General features: G+C 40.6%; 2 protein-coding genes across 5 annotated transcripts; one reads left to right on the forward strand and one right to left on the reverse strand.

The window, feature by feature from the left end:
- Window positions 1–1,832: 1,832 nt before the first annotated feature.
- Window positions 1,833–17,960, reverse strand: cep57 (centrosomal protein 57). Of its 3 annotated transcripts, XM_049575764.1 has the most exons (12): window positions 17,479–17,959; window positions 7,077–7,158; window positions 6,542–6,728; window positions 5,978–6,178; window positions 5,770–5,891; window positions 5,474–5,602; window positions 4,311–4,388; window positions 4,046–4,141; window positions 3,460–3,540; window positions 3,130–3,359; window positions 2,906–3,050; window positions 1,833–2,820 (listed from the first exon to the last, which is right to left on the reverse strand). In XM_049575764.1, exons 2-12 carry the CDS (start codon window positions 7,122–7,124, stop codon window positions 2,635–2,637), a joined length of 1,503 nt encoding a protein of 500 aa, XP_049431721.1. In that variant the 5' UTR covers window positions 7,125–7,158; window positions 17,479–17,959; the 3' UTR covers window positions 1,833–2,634. The 3 variants fall into 3 exon arrangements, with proteins under 3 accessions (XP_049431721.1, XP_049431722.1, XP_049431720.1); XM_049575765.1 differs by lacking the exon at window positions 7,077–7,158 and having other exon boundaries at window positions 17,479–17,960; XM_049575763.1 differs by lacking the exon at window positions 17,479–17,959 and having other exon boundaries at window positions 7,077–7,314.
- Window positions 7,553–19,333, forward strand: mre11a (MRE11 homolog A, double strand break repair nuclease). 2 transcript variants are annotated; one of them, XM_049575761.1, is made up of 20 exons: window positions 7,553–7,614; window positions 8,165–8,234; window positions 8,425–8,557; window positions 8,669–8,829; window positions 8,920–9,007; window positions 9,139–9,280; window positions 9,385–9,499; window positions 11,824–12,009; window positions 12,116–12,287; window positions 13,231–13,311; window positions 13,398–13,527; window positions 13,630–13,730; window positions 13,845–14,015; window positions 14,102–14,161; window positions 14,353–14,524; window positions 16,212–16,298; window positions 16,554–16,618; window positions 16,728–16,789; window positions 18,014–18,110; window positions 18,419–19,333. In XM_049575761.1, exons 2-20 carry the CDS (start codon window positions 8,215–8,217, stop codon window positions 18,455–18,457), a joined length of 2,082 nt encoding a protein of 693 aa, XP_049431718.1. In that variant the 5' UTR covers window positions 7,553–7,614; window positions 8,165–8,214; the 3' UTR covers window positions 18,458–19,333. The 2 variants fall into 2 exon arrangements, with proteins under 2 accessions (XP_049431718.1, XP_049431719.1); XM_049575762.1 differs by lacking the exon at window positions 7,553–7,614 and adding an exon at window positions 7,625–7,984.
- The last annotated feature ends 113 nt before the right edge of the window (window positions 19,334–19,446 follow it).

The following is a 19,446-nucleotide window of genomic DNA, read 5'->3' on the forward strand; positions in this document are numbered from 1 at the left end:
ATGTATTTCACCTGAGCTTGATCCACGTCTCCTCGCCAAACTTTTCAACCACCAGCGATTTCAAACAGGTGTTAATAAATCCATACTGCGGAGAACAAACACAGTCATGTGAAGGGAAGCTCTGAAAATATGTGTCAGGTGAAACGAGGCTGGCGATATATGAAGCAAGCAAACGAAAATAAGTCTGTAAAAGCAGCATACCATATCTTTGAAAAGCTGAAATCACAGGCGCCAATTGTCCCTTCGGAGAATCTTCGTCGCTCGCGCACCACACTAACACCGCGCGCGCCATAAACCTACAGTGACTGTAGGAAAAGTGGTGCTTTGAGCTTTAGGGAGACAGATGTGTCCTGAAACCAGTTCTAGTCCTGCAGTGTCAGACTGGAGACGCAAATGTTTTAAAAAATATGCTTGGAATAAATACCCACAACAATGACCCTGGTGCTTCAATATAACTTATTGATTGACTCTTTGACTCACTACAAATTGTGTTAAGTAGCTTCCCAATATCGAATATAGGTTGTAGGATATTTTTTATTTTAAATCTTATAGGCAAATTAAGACATTTATTGATAATTTGATGGGAGCCCGTAAGGACAATTTTACATTTTCACAATTTTTTGCAAAAACACACCCATATTTATTGATAAAAAAGGTGTCCTCTCAGTCTGTAATTTTTAGCTTAGCCTACTATAATTTATGACTTTTTCCTTCCTTTCTCTAAATAATTTGGGCGCAAGTGTATTTAAAATACTGTAAAACTTCGTTTAGACGCCCAGTCCCTTTTACTAGCCTGGTGTGGCTACACCTTTTGACAAATAAACGCCTGTCTCAATTAGACACCTGGGGGCTTAATATGTGACAAGCAAAAATTATTTCTTTTGAATATTTTTTCTATTAAAAGTGACCAATGTTTCTGACTTAAAAAATCTTATTGATACACATTGTGTACACACAAAATGAGGCCTAAAAGAGGTGTATGCCACTTAGCCTACCACAGAAAGGTTGTGATCTATAAAAACAGACTTAATGAGAGAAACTGTGATCCATGCTTATGAACATTTTGGAGACAGCAAATTGGCGACACAGATGGTGAAGTGGAAGCCTGATTGTAGAAAAATTTTGGGTGCATGCGATTTTTGGCTTTTGTAGATTACATATATAAACATATAATAAACAATTTGATTGTATTTCCTGAAAACAGTTTTGTGCGAAAGGAATCGAAGGCCTGTCCCATATAGATGCCTGTCCCTAGGCCTGTTGATTTCAGTGATTTAAGCAAATAATAGCCCGAGCTATAAATTGAAATTTATGACAAAACTGTCATAAAATGGAAAAAAAATCATTAAATAAGTATTAAGAAAGCATATAAAGGAACATTTTGGAAGAACTGGGAAAAACTGAAAAATAATGAATTATTAAAAGCATATAATTTCAGTGTTAATCATTTGTTTTACATTATATTAAATTAGCACAGCTAAATTTTGTCTATAATGGTGTAATGAAACATAAAGGTTTTAGTAACACTGTTGCTGATTATTAATTTTAAGGTCCTTATGATTCTACTCTGGTCTGAAGTCGACTGACATCATGATGGCGGTCAATGGTAGCAGCATCAGAGATAGATAAAACAAGTCTGTCAATGAGGAGAGCCCAACAGCAGCAGCTCACAAGGGAACAGTGGATCACTGGAATATCTTTAAAAAATAAAACCATGCCAAGCCTGGCTGTCTTAGCATAAGCTGATGAGAACCAATCCAAAGCCAAAATAAAACAGTACTGTAGTCATATGCAAACATAAATACTTTATTTCTTAGAGAAATCTGTTTTCACTCAAAAATAGGTCACCCATGATTTGCAAAAAATTACAAAATCCTCCTACGTATAGTTGTAGAAATAACTGCAGACATTCTGATCATAGCACACAACACATGCGTGCTGTTACACACACATATCGAGAGTCTGGAACAACACATCAAAGGGTTCAGTCATTTTAAACAAATACAGGTTAGGTCAACATCAGGCTCATCAAACTGCAAAAATATGTGTCAGACTATTTCATCACTGCAGTTTCTTTACACTACCAAAAGCTGCTGCATCCAATGTATCAATATTTATGAAATGTGAGAATGTGTAAATATAAAGCAACCCAGGAGGGTTTAGCACCACGAGATTTTGGCTTCCTTGTTATGAACTTTCATGCCCTCTGCTGGTAAAGCACTTAAACATCAAGTTAAAAAACACTGATCCAGGCTGATGTTTGAGACAACTTCCTCCATGAACTGAAATACAGTTACTTTGATGGTATTTATAATGAATAAGTCAACTTGAAGCCCTCGCTTTTAAATATTCCGACCAGTCATTTGACACTATGATGACTAATCAGACAACAAATTAACCTGGTTTACATTAAAAGCATTTTGGCTGGACTAGTAGAGACAACTTAGGTCTGGTTTAAAACATGTTACATGTTCCTAGTAAAGCAGGAAAAAAAACATATATTTAAAAAAGAAAGGAAAGACAGTCTGTAGTGATCATCAGTCAGTGGATTGGTCGATGGTGAAATGATGGCCATAGGTAGGTAGATAGCACCAACTAGATTAACCTAATGCTGTGTTCATGCCTTGGTGGGTTTCAGGTCCGTAATGAGGTCTGCAGAGCCCTCATGTCCCTCAGCAGCCGCAGGTTCTTTTTGCTCCTCTCTCCTGGTTGAACTCTGACTGCTCCAGCAGAGCGACCTCTAGTGGACACTGTGGTCGTCACCCTCACCTCATTTCTGCTGTTGCGCCTAGAATTAGCCTCCTTTCTTAACTTCTTTATCTAGAGGAGAGACAAGAAAACAAAAGCTTACTTCTGCAGTTTGGTTTTGTGTGAGCTGAGCTGTGTTTTTTGTGTGAAAACCTACCTGCGTTTTGTGTTTGTAGAGCTTACTGATCTGCTCTCCTTTCCTCTCCATTTTCAGCAGCAGCCTCTCCTGCTCCCTCTGAAGTTCTTTTCTTTCCTGGTCAGAAATGCTGGCTTCCACCTGCCTCATCAACTCATCCTGCTCCCTGCAACACAAACAGATTTAAATTCAACAGTATTCTAACTAATCCACTCCATGCAGGGCTCATATGTGACGACACTCACAAGCTCATGAGTCGCAGCTCCTCCTGTAGTGCTTGCAGCAGCTCTGAAAGCTCCTCCCCGCTAGTGGTGGAGGAAGACGAGGAGCTGTCTGAATGCCTGGGACTACCTGACTCATAGCTGTTAGCTTTGGTAGAGAGGACACGGCTGTTGCAGAGGTGTGGCTGGTGTAGCTTCAGGAGAGACAAAACCGACTGGACGTTTGCTCTGACTGAGTGGCTGCAGCCCACTGACTGAAAGAGAACAGAGATCAAGTGTAAGGGAAGTTCAGCACTAAATAAAGACCATTTTATTCCAACACTAAGTCCACAAATACATCTGTGCCCATATTACCGTTCCAGCGACAAAAGGTACATCCCTGAGGCTCAGTCTATAGTGTGGCTGTGTGTAGGACGGCTGCTGTGGTGAAGGTTTCTGGAAAGAGAAAATCAACATAAACACAGGAAAATGCACATTTAGGAGCACAAAGCAGGCCTGCAACTAAGAATTGTTTTCATTATCAGTTAACCTGTCAAGTGTTTTGAAAAGATAATTTCCTGTTCAAAACATTTAACCAATTAGTTTTTCTGTCCGACCAACATACAAAAAATATTAATTTTATAATGACAGCAAGTGGAGATAAAATGTATTATTAAAACTATTTTTGTTTAAAATGTTGGGTGCTTTTTTGAGAAATAAATGCTAGGAAAATGGAACATTCACTGATTTTTTTTTATACTATTTAAAAATCAGAATATCTAAATCAGTGCACTGAGATCCTTTCCTACTTAATATGACACAGTTGTACAAACACTGTATGAAAGCACTTAACTTCCACAGTCACAGCTGTTCAAACATCTGCTTATAAAGAGTGAAAGAAACATTCTCAGTGTGCACAGATAGAAATAAAACCGTAAACCACCACAATTAAGTTCTTTACCTTTGAACTGGACTTTCTCTCTTTGGACTGTCTGCTGGACAGGCAAGGTGACACTGACTGCAGTAGTATCCTATTGGTCTCCAAACCTGTCTGTAGCTAAGAAACACACACACACACACACACACACACACACACACACACACACACAATAAGACAAACAAATTTCAAACAGTAGACTGAGCTTCCTTTCAAATATAGGAAATATTACAGGCTTGCAATAGTGGTAATGGGAGCTAAGGAGAAATACACATCAAAGCCTTGTTACCTGATTAGCTTTATCCTGGACCAGCTTCCTCTGGTGCTCCTCCTCCTGCAGTTTCATCTCCAGCTCCTGAATCTTCATCTGACACATTCAGATACACGCAATCATCATTTTTGTGATGGTAATAATAAGAAAATAGAATGATTTTCCCTCTTGTCTCTGCCCCCTTGAGATAAAACATCAATTGCCTTATCAGCATTCTGGTTAAGTGAGATCATAACCTGAAAATATGTCTGAGTGGACAGAATGATGTTTCAGTCACTCTATTGATGCATCATTCATTCATTCATCTTCTAACCGCTTCATCCTCTTGAGGGTCGCGGGGGGGCTGGAGCCTATCCCAGCTACATCGGGCGAGAGGCAGGGTACACCCTGGACAGGTCGCCAGACTATCGCAGGGCTGACACATAGAGACAAACAACCATTCACGCTCACATTCACACCTATGGACAATTTAGAGTCTCCAATTAACCTAGTCCCCAATCTGCATGTCTTTGGACTGTGGGAGGAAGCCGGAGTGCCCGGAGAGAACCCACGCTGACACGGGGAGAACATGCAAACTCCACACAGAAGGGCTCCCACGCCCGGGATCGAACCGGCAACCCTCTTGCTGTGAGGCGAGAGTGCTAACCACCACACCACCGTGCCGCCCTTGATGCATCATTTTAAGTTCAAATCAAAGTATACGATAATGCCCAGACTTGTGACTTTTGAACTGATCTGAACTGAACCAAAGTAGATCAGAGGTTTTCAGCCTACACGATTTGGTTTGTGACCTTTTTGAACTAATCGGTGACTGCTTAATTGCAATTTCTTTTCCCTCTCAAACTGGGGCCTACAGAGGTAAAAGTGTTTCACAACAACAACAAAAATTAAGGAATTTTTTTAAAAAACAGATTTTTTTTGTCAAATAAATGTTTTAAAATATGTTTTCTTGCCCCTTTTATTAATATTTGACCCCCTCAAGATGATCCTGACCCCCAGATTGGGAACCACAGCCCTTTTGGTCACAGGGCCACGCTTCACTACTCAATGTTTTGTTTGTTTTGTTTGAAGAGCAAAGAATTAGTGTAATTTGGTCTGCACAGAAATGTACCATTTGAACCAAGGCCCCTTGGCAGTTAACATCAGTAACTACTTTAAAATTTCTCTGTCTTTGTCTGTACCTCAGCGTTGTTTTGTGTGCGTGTCAGCCTAAGATACTCCTGCTCCAGTCGCTCCAGCTTCTCCAACTGGGCATGCTCAGACACTGTGTCAGACTGTTGATCAGCTGACTTGGCTGCATCAGTGGAAACCTGAGAGCATGGAGAGCAATCAATCCAGTTCTACAAATCTGCTCACTCACATATGATAGGTTTTTACAATAAACATTATATTTTTGTGTAGTATTTGAAAAAGCTTTAATAACGTTGAATCAAAGTCTTATATCACAGCCTATGACACTAAGGAACGCTGGGTTAACCTGCTGTTTGAGCAGGCTGGTCCTGTCTGACTTGGCACTGCGCAGCATCCTCCTCATGTGATCCAGCTGTCGCTCCAGCTTCACGCAGCGAGACTCTGCAGCAGCCAGATGAGTAATCAACACTGTGGAGAAGAACAATGGGACACCATGAGATATAAGAAATGAGAGGAAACATAAATAAGTTATAGCATCTTATTCATACACTCACCTTGATTGCAGTTGGACTGGCCGCTCTCTCTGTCTCTTTCTTCTGTGTAATCCTTGAAGAGTCTCTGTGTGACTTTATCGCTCTGCAGATGTGTGCGTGATGCATCTTTCCCCATTGTGTGCAGACTGAGCTCTGCGTGCCCCTTCTCCAACTCCAACCTCCTGATCTTCTCCTGGAGGTTCCTCAAGGCAGATAGGATTGCTACATGTGCACAGACACAGGGATTATGCGTATTATAGATTATTAGAAACAAGAATGTGATGCATACAGGGATATACTGAACATACTTAGGGCATGATTATAGTCATGGTGCAATACGATATGATTTTTAGGTTTGGATGGAAGAATGGGAGGATAGGATGGGACGACAGAGAGGATGTGAAAGAATGAATAGATGTCCGTGCAACTGAGACATTCAAGTCGTGTGGCATCATGTTGCACATGCTGTAACCATGGAGCTCTGAAACACTACAATGCCTGAATGGAAACTTTGCAAAGGGAAAACAAACACACACACACACACACACACACACACACACACACACACGCATAAGTTGAAGTTACCTGCACTGCTGGTCTCTGGGAATGCTTTGCTGGATGATGATGGGCGATTAAACTGACGTGTTTGTGTTTGGGGTGTGTGATGCACAAGTGTGTTAATGAAGGGACGATGAGCTGGGTACTCTTTATAAGATGGGAGTGACAGGCTGTCAGATACTACTCCAGTGGGTGCTGGGGGTGCACAGAGCTCCTGCAGGGAAACAGGGATAAATGTTGAAAAGCATCCAACATATTTGAGTAATGGAGATATTGTAGCCATCTCATCATTAGCAATAACCTAAATATGAAGCACAGAAAGGGAAATAAATATGAGCTAAGCCCTTGAATATTATGCACCAACATGATTTTCTCCTCCTTAAATCAAATATAACGCATTAAGCTGAAACGTCAGAACACTTTTTAGGTCTGCAACATCAGCTGGACTGAGTTGTAGCAACTGCTGCTAGGCAGCTGTATAGCTACCTTTATGGACACTATAAAAGGTGGCGGACAGCTTTAACTCTTTTGTACATTAAATGAGGCTAAATGTAAAAGCTACCTTCTCCCGCGTAGCATCAGCACCGGCTGTTTTTGACAGCTTCTCCATTGAAATGCAGCCAATCCAGTTTGCCTCGTTTATGCTGAACCAGGAGTAAAATACGGAAAATGTGTTAATGTTAAATAAATGTAAAATTACAGCTAAACCTATTTTAAAAGACGATTTGCAGCCTGCTAGCTTAGCGCCGTTTAAGGCTGGCAGCGCTAATATGGGTTGTGAAAAGAAAACATCACTTGACAGCCTCACAATCCAGGGTTTCTGAGGGGTTTGAATGATTTAAATACCAGCCTGCCCCGTCCGCCTGCGCTACGTACACACACGATACAGAGAAAGCCAACCGGTGCGACGTTAACATTAAAGCAAACGCACTTTATTTGCTTACCGGAAGTGTAGTTTTTCTCCCGCGGACATTCTCTACTTTAGAACGGCGATGTTTCAAAATAAAACTACAATAACTCTGAGCCATCTGTGAGGGGCGGGGAGAGGGTTTGCAAGACTTGCCGGGATTTCTCTGACATATTTTGGGACTCAAGAGGAGGTGGGTAACTAACTGTTGTTTCCCCCACGTTGTAGCATCGAGCACACACAACAAATAACTCTTTAAAGTTTAATAGACATATTATTTGTAGTTTAGACCCGTACTATATGTAAATGCAAGCTAAGCTCGTGTTAGCTTTAGCATTCATAGTCAACTTGCCTTAAGGGTTTCAGCAAAAGTGAAAGCTAACGTTAACTTGAGTCAACATCCTCACACTACCTTACCATGCAGATACAAGTTAGCGTTAGCTAGCTGCTAACGTTATTGACCGTTAATTAGTTAGCTAGCACACAATATAACATAACGTTTTCTTTATAAACGTGGTTTTCTTTTGGTAACTGCGACAAAAGTTAACGTTACCGTAATGCTTGTATGACATTTCTTGTTTACTTAGGCTTACTGCCTTCATTTATCTAACCATGCTATGCAGTATTTCCTAGTTCCTTAAGTACATATCTACATTTGCAGTTGTGATATGGTTGTAGCATTTCTGTAACTTACAAGAGGATTGGGGCTAAATATAACTTCAACATCACTTTATTGTCTGCAGGTGACGCCTTTCGTTGACCTCTTGTCTGGTGTAAACAGATCCCTGTAATCATGTCCTCGGAGAGCACCTTGTAAGTCTGTTTATATTATGATTTCCTTTTCAAATTCTCAAACGAAATGTATTGTAAATTAGCTGATTGCATATTAACAGAGCTTTTGAAATCTTCCAGAGAATAATGTTTACACCCAGGTCATATGCAATGCAAGTTCACAGTAATAGTGTATTTTTAATGACTGTATTGTGTGCATTTTCTTTTTTAGGGATGATGAGGATACCTTCAAGATCCTCATCGCCACAGACATTCACCTCGGTTACCTCGAGAAGGATGCTATCCGCGGTAATGACACCTATAACACACTGGATGAGATCCTGAAATGTGCCAAGACAAATCAGGTATGTGCAAGTTCATAGATGGGTGACTCATCGTCTGCTTGCATGGACATACAAAAGTCTACCTGTTCTAAATACCTACTGATTTGCATTTGCTCATTTGTTTGCTTGCAGGTGGATTTTATCCTGCTGGGTGGTGATTTGTTCCATGAGAACAAGCCGTCACGTCGATGCCTCCACAACTGCATCACTATGCTAAGAAAATACTGCATGGGTGACAATCCTGTACACTTCAACATTATGAGTGACCAGACTGTCAACTTCAACACCACCCAGTCAGTCCTGCTGTGTTTTTGTGGTCATTCTGGCAAAATATTGTATTTTTGTTATAGTAATGTTGTTATATGTGTGCTGACGTGTTGCAGGTTCCCCTGGGTTAACTATCAGGATGAAAACCTGAACATCTCTATTCCTGTATTCAGCATTCACGGTAACCATGATGATCCAACTGGGGTAAGCTGCCTCCAGCATGAAAGAAATAATAAGACACAACACCAGATCTTAACATGCATGTATCTGCAATTGTGTCTGTTTTGTTGTGCCTGTATATTGGTTTGTTTTAATGCAGCTTTTTTGTCCTCAAGGCTGAGGGTTTGTGCGCGTTGGATCTGCTGAGTGCTTCTGGTCTTGTCAATCACTTTGGTCACTCCCAGTCAGTTGAGAGGATAGAGATTAGTCCCATTCTCATGCAGAAAGGCAGCACCAAGCTGGCATTATTTGGTCTTGGTAAGTGTTTGTTTTGGTAATATCCATTTCTAAAATCTGTGTTCTGCCAAGATTCATAAAAGCATTCATGCTTAGGTCTAAATTATGTATGAATGTGTGTGTAGGTTCTATCCCAGATGAGCGCTTGTACAGGATGTTTGTCAACAACCAAGTAACGATGCTTCGCCCCAAAGAAGACCAAGATGAATGGTTTAACCTCTTTGCCATCCACCAGAACAGGTGCGTTTATGGTGTTGGATAGTCTAAACCAGAGACGAAAGCTGTCTATTTTAGGATAACCACAGAAAATGTCAACGTATTAGAGATGCATGTTGTGGACTGTGTAATGCAGTACATACTGCAAACTTGAAATCTGCAACTTAGTCCTTAAAGGGCCAGTGTGTAAAATGGGTTGAAAACAGTGACATCAGTGGTCAAATTCTAGATTGCAGGACTCACTCACTCATCCCTCCCATCGGGTAAATGACGGTGGCCTCGTAGGGACAAAAACCCTTGCGCACGAGTTTTTCAGGAGTAGGTCTATCTAGTGACGAGGTGAATGTTTATTTAGAAATCTAAACCATGTTACGATATTGTAATGAATCCCTCACGAGCAGGAGACCAGAGGAGCGTTCGGGAAGAAGAAAAAGAGATTATAGACATTGTCAAGAAATGCAAAAATAAAGTATCCACTGATTATAATGACATTGATACCAAACTAGTCAGAATGGTAATAGACGGGATATCCAAACCGCTAAACCACATTTTCAATTTGTCTTTCCAAACTGGTCAATTTCCTGACAGCATGAAAATAGCCAAAGTCATCCCATTATACAAAACTGGAGATAAGCACATTTTCACAAACTACAGGCCTGTTTCTCTTCTCCCACAATTTTCAAAAATTCTTGAAAAACTCTTCAACAACAGATTAGACAGTTTCACAGATAAACACAAATTACTCTCGGACAGTCAGTATGGATTCAGGTCAAACCAGTCAACTTCTCTAGCTCTAACAGAACTCATTGAAGAAATCACAAACACCATTGACAATAAGAAATATGCAGTTGGAGTGTTCATCGATTTTAAAAAAAAAAGCATTTGACACCATGAAATACTTATCAATAAATTGGAACGTTATGGGATTAGGGGTGTGGTATCAGAGTGGGTCAGAAACTATTTAAAAAACAGAAAACAGTTTGTGAAGATGGGGGAATCTCAGTCATCGTGTTTGGACATTGTGTGTGGTGTACCTCAGGGATCAGTGCTAGGACCAAAACTATTCATCATGTACATAAATGACATATGCAGGACATCACAGCTATTGAAATTTATATTGTTTGCTGATGACACAAATATACTGGGGTGTGGTGAGAATTTGCAGCAACTTTTGGACTTAATCACATCAGAACTAAGCAAAATAAAAATATGGTTTGACATAAACAAGCTTTCACTAAACTTGAGTAAAACAAAAATAATGGTATTTGGAAACAGAAGAATCAACAATCAAGCACGGGTGCATATAGAGGGTGTTAGTATAGAAAGGGTGCACAAAATCAAATTCCTTGGGGTGATTATAGATGATAAAATTTGCTGGAAACCTCACATCAAACATATCCACACTAAACTGTCTAGAAGCATCTCAGTCCTAGGCAAGGCAAAGCACTTTCTGAACCACAGGTCACTCCACATTCTGTACTGCTCACTAGTATTACCGTATTTGAATTATTGCACAGAGGTTTGGGGAAACTCATACATAAGTTCTTTACAGCCACTACTCAGTCTACAAAAATGAGCTATTAGAATAATTCACAATGTCGGATTTCGGGAGCACACCAATTCCTTATTCATAAAATCTAAAATAGTTAAACTTTATGACATGGTGCAATATCAAACAGGAGTATTCATGTATAAAGCAAGAAATAACCTTCTACCACATAACATACAGGAAATATTTCAGGAAAGAGAGGGTGGGTATAATTTAAGGGGGGATTAAACTTCAAAACTCCAAAAATTCGCACATCAAAGAAAAGACTGTCTTTATCAACTGCTGGGGTGAGACTATGGAACAGTCTGAATGTGGAGTTACAACAATGTCCAAACATGAATCACTTTAAAAACAGGTATAAACACATGGTTTTCACTAAATACAGGGAGGAGGATTACAACAGTTATAATTAATATGTTATATGTAAGTGAGTGTATCTATATGTTGTTTTTGTTGTTACTGTTGTTGTCGTATGTCGTTGTCATTATTGTAGTCGTTTTTGTTGTTGTTGTTTGTTGTTGTTTCTTGTTCTTGTTGTTATTATTAGCATTACTATTGTTGTTGTTATTACAGTATTATTATTATTATTGATATGAATATTGAGTGAACAAGGGGTAGGACCAGATAATACTTTATACTTCTTCCTACTCCTTTTGAAAATGTAAATGAGATGTGAATATATTGTTTTCTTCTCTTTCTAATTGTTTTAATCAATTGCTTATTTTTATTTAAAGTTTTTTTTTTTTTTTTTTTTTGCATGTTCAAATAAATTGTTCCTCTGTATTTGTGTTTTCTCTAGGAGTAAGCACGGACCCACTAACTACATCCCTGAGCAGTTTCTGGATGACTTTATCGACTTGGTGGTGTGGGGTCATGAGCATGAGTGTTTGATTGCGCCAACCAGAAATGAACAGCAGCTTTTCTATGTGACACAGCCCGGCAGCTCTGTAGCTACCTCCCTGTCCCCTGGAGAGGCAACCAAAAAGTGTGTACCAACAAATACATACATAAACACACACACACAGTTTAGAGTAAACTTGATACTCTGAATGTGTTTTAAAGTGATTAAGTATCTGTCTGTATGAATCTAGGCACATAGGACTGCTGAGGGTGAAAGGTCGTAAGATGAACCTGAAAAAGATCCCCCTAAACACAGTGCGTCAGTTCTTCATCCAAGATGTGGTGCTGGATGACTACCAAGATCTCTTCACACCTGATACACCCCATGTCACAAAGAAGGTGGAGGACTTGTGCTATGCAAAGGTAACACTTAAGGTCACCAACAAACATAAGGCCCGTTTCCACTGAAGAAGTTCCTGGTAGTATTTGGGGGGCAGGAACTACTACAGGAACGTCCTCTCGTTCGGCCCTCTCAACCACCATGTCTCCACTGAGAGAGCGGAGTACGAGGAAGGTTCCTGTAAAGTTACGGGCTGCCTCTGGATGTGACGTAATCGTTGCGCGACCATTTTGACCGGGGCGACATAGGGACGCCGTTAGCCGATAGCGGTGTTTGTAATAACTCACTAAATGGCCCGTGAAAAATTTTTTTTTTTTCCAGCGGATGTCTTAGTTACAACATGATTGAGCTAACTGGAGTAGTTTCATGTCGTATCCGACAACGGGAGGCTTTTAACAGATGATGTCCTGATGTTAGCTTTGCTGCTGCTGTTAGCTGTCCCTGTCAGCTGATGCTTTCTAGACATCGTGATTTCCCAAAATTGAATAAATACCACACATATCAACACAAAACTGCTTTGCTAGCTCAATCATGTTGTAACTAAGATATCCACTGGAAAGAATATTTTTTTCACAGGCCATTTAGTGAGTTTTTTTAACATGGTGGAGGAAGCTATATGAACGAGCTAACCCTCGTCTGCTGAGTTTTAAAAATGCCAGCTATTTTCTTGCTTTCTGTTGACGTCACATCCCTCCTTGAGTATATCCAATCAGCACCAAGTAATCCCCAAGCCCCAGCCAGGAGTCTTTCGGGGCCATTCTGAGTACCTACTCTGTGGCAGGGACTTGTTTAGTCCCTGTAAAAGTTCCAGAACTCTGTCCTTCAGGGGTGTTTCCTGCGGTGGAGACACGCACCAACGGCCCTGGCCCCATAAAATTACCCCGAAGTTCCTGCGGTGGAAACGGGCCTATACGGAGACCGTCTAGCATCTCGTTATCTTACCCTGCTTGTCCGTCTGCACTGTAGGTCACAGAGATGATAGAAGAGGCTGAAAGAGAAAGACTTGGATGTCCACTCACCCCAGAGAAACCTCTCATTCGCCTGAGGGTAAGATGGACACTCTTGCAGCATGTGCGCACACACCTTCCTATTTGTGCTACTTTCAAATTCATAATCTTCTTTGCCTTCTCCAGGTGGACTACACTGGAGGTTTTGACACGTTCAACACGGCTCGTTTCAGTCAGAAGTTTGTGGACCGTGTAGCTAACCCAAAAGATATCATTCACTTTCTCAGACGGCGTGAGCAAAAAGAAGACATCAAAGGTCTGACACAGGCTAAATATACAGCTGTGGATCTGCAGTACATGTCATTGATTGATGTACAGTACTGTCTATTTGACGTCTTTCAATCTTTGTGCTTTTTAGATGAGATCAATGTTGACTATGGCAAAATATTAAAAACCACAGCAGTCGAGGGTCTGAGAGTGGAGGACCTGGTTAAACAGTACTTTGAGGCAACTGAACAGGTACTGCACATGCAAAAATTTACATTCACACACTCACAGGGTGTTAAAACACTTATTGTCATCCACTGTTTCTACATATATTTTTTTGAAAAGTGCGTGCGCATATCTTCACAGAAAGTGCAGCTGTCCCTTCTGACCGAGCAGGGCATGGGGAAGGCCATTCAGGAGTTTGTAGACAAAGATGAGAAAGATGCCATTGAGGAGCTGATCACTTACCAGTTAGAGAAGACACAGCGCCACCTCCAAGCCAGAGGAGTAACTACAGAGCAGGATATAGACACAGAAGTAAGGAGGGTGGGGCTTGCGTGGGAAGTAGAGAAGATGGAGTTGATGTTATACGTTACTTTGTGTGCATGTTTTTACATTTTTAGGTGCGGCGATTCAGAGAATCCAAAAAGAACACAACTGAGGAAGAGAAGGAAATCAAAGAAGTAAGTAACTAATGCACAAGCCAGTAAAATGTCTGGTGTGTTTAATGCCCGGTGTTTTAACAAACTGAGCTGTTCACACTGGACATGTGTATGTGGCAAGACAACACTCTGATAACCAATTATGAACAACAGAAAGGATATATTTCAAATGACAGAAATAATTGTAACGTGGTGTACACTTTATTTCTCAGGCTATGGACAGAGCCAAAGCTCACCGTTTGGAGCGCGGCGATGAGCCAATGGACCTGGACGTATCTGATGAGCTCGCTATGGACTCTGACGAAGGCTCTACCCCATTTCCTCCTGCCACGCGAGGCAGAGGGCGAGGAAGCAGGGGGCGGGGTGGCCGGGGAAGGGGGAGAGGTGAGTTGTCATATTGTCTGTCACTAGTAGAGGTGCAGAGGGAAACACATTGTAGTAAATAAATGTTGTAAAGGATTATTCAAGAATGTAGGTTTGATACAAGGCAGTGACTCAGAGCAAATACACCACTGTACGGTCACACCAAAGATACACAGACATACAGTGACTGCCTACCAGACTATTGTGAGAGGGCATTGCAGAAACATTGACAATTACCAATGCTAATGCTCTTTACACAGTTCGAAAGAAAATAAGAGATACCAGTGGATCAGAATGTACATCTGTGATAAACAGCCTCAGCCAGCACTGGATGATTTAATAGACCAGACCCACAGCATAAGAGGTTAACTACTGAATCATCTGATAGACTCTGACAGATACAGGTATTTTACAAACAAAATTAGTATGATCATGATGTGGAGGTCGACACAAACAGTAATGCTTTTCTATGGATTTCTATCATTTAACAGAATCTATCAGAATATATATTGGAGCCTAAAGCTGAAAACACTCCAAAGCTGCTGCGGCATGGCGCGTCATGTGCTGCCTCTAGCACACACTGGACGCGTCACACTGCAGCTTGTTAACAGATGACCACACAAAGTTATTACTAATTTTACTGAAAGAACTATACCTCTTCCACCTCTGCATTAGCTTAAGCTAACATCACGTATGGAGAGCCCCTAATTAAACTTCATTTTTCACCTGAAGAACCAGTCTCCACAGCTATGACTCGCCAGGCAATATCTTTTTGGCCATTGTATTTTAATGACTTGATCGTGAGTCATTAAGCTTAGGATATTTCTCGACCTCAACAACGAGTCTCTCATCATCATCTTTGTCACACACGAGACAGCAACAGAGTTCTCTTTATGCATCCATGGTGAGGAGAGGAGAGGAAAGGAGAGGAGAGGAGAGGTAGTAGTATGCCCAAAATAAAAGCCCACAGTTCTGGTTGGTAGGAGAAACACACCCACTTTAAACATTATGAAAGACTTGGACATCAACATGTTTTTGTATATGCACAAATATTGCAACACTGACCTTCTCAAAAATGCTGTGGTTGAAGAAGTGAAAGTGGGAGGCTGTGTTCACATGGTCAAACAAGTGGCACAAGCAGCTCCAGCTGTTCCACTTTACCATGTTTTGATGTGATAAACAACATGGTAGGGCTCCTTAATTGGCATATGCACGACTGCATGTAAATGGGAATATAAGTGGAATATTCATCTTTATTATCCATGTAAACAGCTTAGTAGGAGAATCAGGACAAAACCAGAATATTTTGTGTATGTATACATAGCTATTAATACTGTTTAGTCACACTCCAGCAGAGGGAAGTCAAAACTAATCAAACCATGTTACTCACTTTCTGGAATGAACATTTGTCTTATTGCGAAAGAGAAAAAAGTCCACTATTAAATATTTTTTCACTGGCAGAACAGTTGTACGCAAGAGAGCTGGTAAGACGAAGTGAAAGTGCGTATTGTAGTTTGTGAAATCTTCAGACTCTCAACACACAAACTAAACAATACTCTTTGAATGGCATATACTACTATTGCACAGTAAAATACTGATTTGAATATAAGGAATACATATTTGATGCAGCTAAACAAAGCACTGTATGTGATGATGCTGTGTGTTGAATCATAAATCCTTATTCTGACCTCTTTATCTGTCTTTCCAGGTGCAACTGCCACCGAACCAAAGCCAGCCGGTCGTGGCCGTTCCCAGAAATCCTCAGCAGCAACCCAAAGCAGAAGCATTATGCAAGGTAGAAGACTGTGAGAATGTGTGTGTGTGTGTGTGTGTGTGTGTGTGTGTGTGTGTGTGTGTGTGATTGATCTATGAACACACAAGTTTATTTTTTCACATCTCAGACTGCAACACCACAGAAAAAGCATAGAAATCCTATTTTATTTTAGCAGTTTACTAACCTGCTTTTCGCTTTTTCCTGCTCCTCATCTTTCAATTTTTCATGACTTAAATGTTTATGTCCCTTTTCTCCTACTTATTCCTCATTACTTAGCATTTCAAGCTCCGTCCCAGAAATCATCTCGAACTGCAGCCTCTGCATCTTACAAAGCAGATGAAGTAAGCCAGATAACAAAACAAACAAACAAACACACACACACACACACACACACAGAGTATGTTAACTGAATTGCCTCCAGACTTGCTTCTAATCTTTATCCATCTCCAGGTGACCATTGATGACTCAGATGAAGATATACCTGTCACGAAAGCATCCCTCCCCCCTCCAAAGTATGTTTGTTTTGATCTACAATATGGTAGACCAGTACTTTAAAGGAGAGCTATTATGCTCATATTCAGGTTCATACTTGTGTTTTGGGTTTCTAATAGAACCTGTTCACATAATTTAATGGTCAAAAAACACTTTATTTTCCTTGTACTGTCTGTGCAGTAACACCTGTATCTAGGGATGCACCGAAATGAAAATTTGTGGCCGAAGCCGTAGCCGAATAATATTAAGCGCTTGGCCGAATACCGAGTACCGAATACCGACTATCGTTGTTTAGTTTTTCATTAGTTTTTGCAGATGAACCCCCTCCAGATTAGTGTTGTCACGGTACCAAAATTGGGACCCACTGTACAATACCAATGAAAATATCATGGTTCTGAGTAGTATCACGATACCACAGCGAAAATGAAGCAGATGTGCCTTTTGTCATTTATAAAAAGATAAATCACTTTTCTATAATACATCAATGATATTTCAATGGAATAAATTACTTGACTTATTCATACTTAAAAAACAGCATCAATCAGTGATTAACATAGGGAGGATCAAAATAAAATAAATAAATAAAATAAGAATCAACCAGCCACCCTCCTCCCCTGACAAGTCCCTTCATAAGTAAAGAACAGTTCCTAAAGTGCGGTGAGGTTTGTGGGCCGTGAACGGCTCGCTTCTCCTCTGACACGTCACATACCTGTGTTCGGCTGGCTCGGCTGTTCAGGTACTTCTGGGCAGTCATGATGCCAAGAAGAGGATATTATTGGAACCGACTTCTCCATAGCCCGGTAAGCCGATGGCTGCCGTATTTGACAGGAATACATTACTGTCTGTGTCTGTGACCCCCGTTCAACCCACAACCGATGGGATTCGTCTTTCGTTTCTGCTGCTGATTGAAATCTGTAGGCTGCTCGCACAGCGTGCTGAATGATTTAAGCCTATTTTGCTCGCTCAAAACTATTTTTAGTCGCAAAGGCGAGTGCGGTGACGGATGGATCGCCACACTGCTGACATTTTACTCCGCCCGTCAAGGCATGCTGTTTGATTGTGTTATCAAAACATGCCGCTATTAGAAGATAGAAAATAAGGGAAGTCCCCTTTAAGAAAAAAATCCCTGTAGAGACACACAGCTGTCCATATTGCATCACACTCGCTGTCCCTCACTTCATATTTCAAATTTCTGATACTTTTTAATTGTGTTTTACCCTGACTCCTTCTCTTGGTTACCACAGATCAGCATCGTCGTCATCATCATCCTTCACTAAGTACAGCTCTCAGAGCCAGAGCCAGTCTAGAGGAATTGCATTTGATGACAGTGATGATGATGAGGTAAGAAGAGATTGGAGAAAATGATGTAGCTTGTATATAGACTGTGATTTTATTCCCATTGGTGAAAAATGACTCAACCTGTAAGTAGGATTACTGTGTAACCACATAGTTTTCTGGGAATTGAACTGCTCTTAAGTCTTAATATCTTTTTGTGTCACATTGACAAAAATGTATACCCCTACATTTTATCTCACATAATCCATGTTGTATTTGAGTTGCCAGAAATGGACTCAGCTATATTTAATTATCTGTTCCCTGATAAATGTTTTAATCCTTTTTTCATCTTCATCTTTTTTGTCTTGATACAGGACGACCCATTCAAAGGCCGCAGTCGTTCAAGAAGATAACCATAAGTACATTTATTATGTAACACTTGTTAACGTTGATTTACCAACTTATTACCTATTGTTCTTCTGAAGGACTTCAAAGTGCATGTTTCAGTTATCTCAGCACACCGTCTTACTAATGTTGACCATACATTATTAAGTTTGATCAGTCACTGCTTAGGGTTAAACTATCCATTCGGTCTGTTTTGGTAAAAGGGCTAGGCTAACAGCTAACGGCTACAGAGGAGCAAGGTGGAGATGACTTTGAGACAAGACTTGCTCTACATAATGACATATGCTGCTGTACATCAACATTGATCACTGTTGGGTTTTGCCATTTGATATTCAGGAAACTATAAATGTTTTTCATACAAAATCAACTTTACTTTTGTTTTGTAATTATTTTCTGTGTCTTGTGGCTACAAAGTCAGAGAAATACCTTCCTGAAAGAGCTTATAGAGTAATACATAGTCAAATTTGGCTTGAATTGCACTTGGCTCTTTGTACTGACCCTCTATCCCCTTTTGTGTTTTGTCGCATCTTCTCCTCACTAAGCAACTCATTTGTCTGTTATTGCCCCAGATATAGGTGAAGCCCTGTGCTCTCTTATTTTCTGTCCCTCTAAAACTGGTTCAGCTGCAGTTCAACTTAAAAATATAAAGCATGTAAGGTTGGTGCTAAGGTGGAAAAGTGGCCACACACAGATGTATCCACCATAGGGGGGCAGTATAGTTAAGCCCAAGGCATAGGGTCACAGTGGAAAAATTTAACTTCCTTGGACAATGCCTCGTCTTTTTGAGGTATGGTCCAGAAATTTGAGACGAAAATTGTCATATTCATCATCTATTGTTCCCATGATAAGGATTTACATGTATTCTTCTCCTCGTTGTGCCTTTTGTTAACTCGGGGTCAGAGGGTGTGTTCTTGGGAGGGAGAAGGACGACACTGAAAGGAACAAAGAGAGATCCAGTTTCCAGCGCATATACTTGCAAAGAACTCAGCTGTGTAAC

The sequence above is a fragment of the Epinephelus fuscoguttatus genome, linkage group LG5 (genome assembly GCF_011397635.1).
Source record: "Epinephelus fuscoguttatus linkage group LG5, E.fuscoguttatus.final_Chr_v1".
Lineage (NCBI taxonomy): Eukaryota > Metazoa > Chordata > Actinopteri > Perciformes > Serranidae > Epinephelus > Epinephelus fuscoguttatus.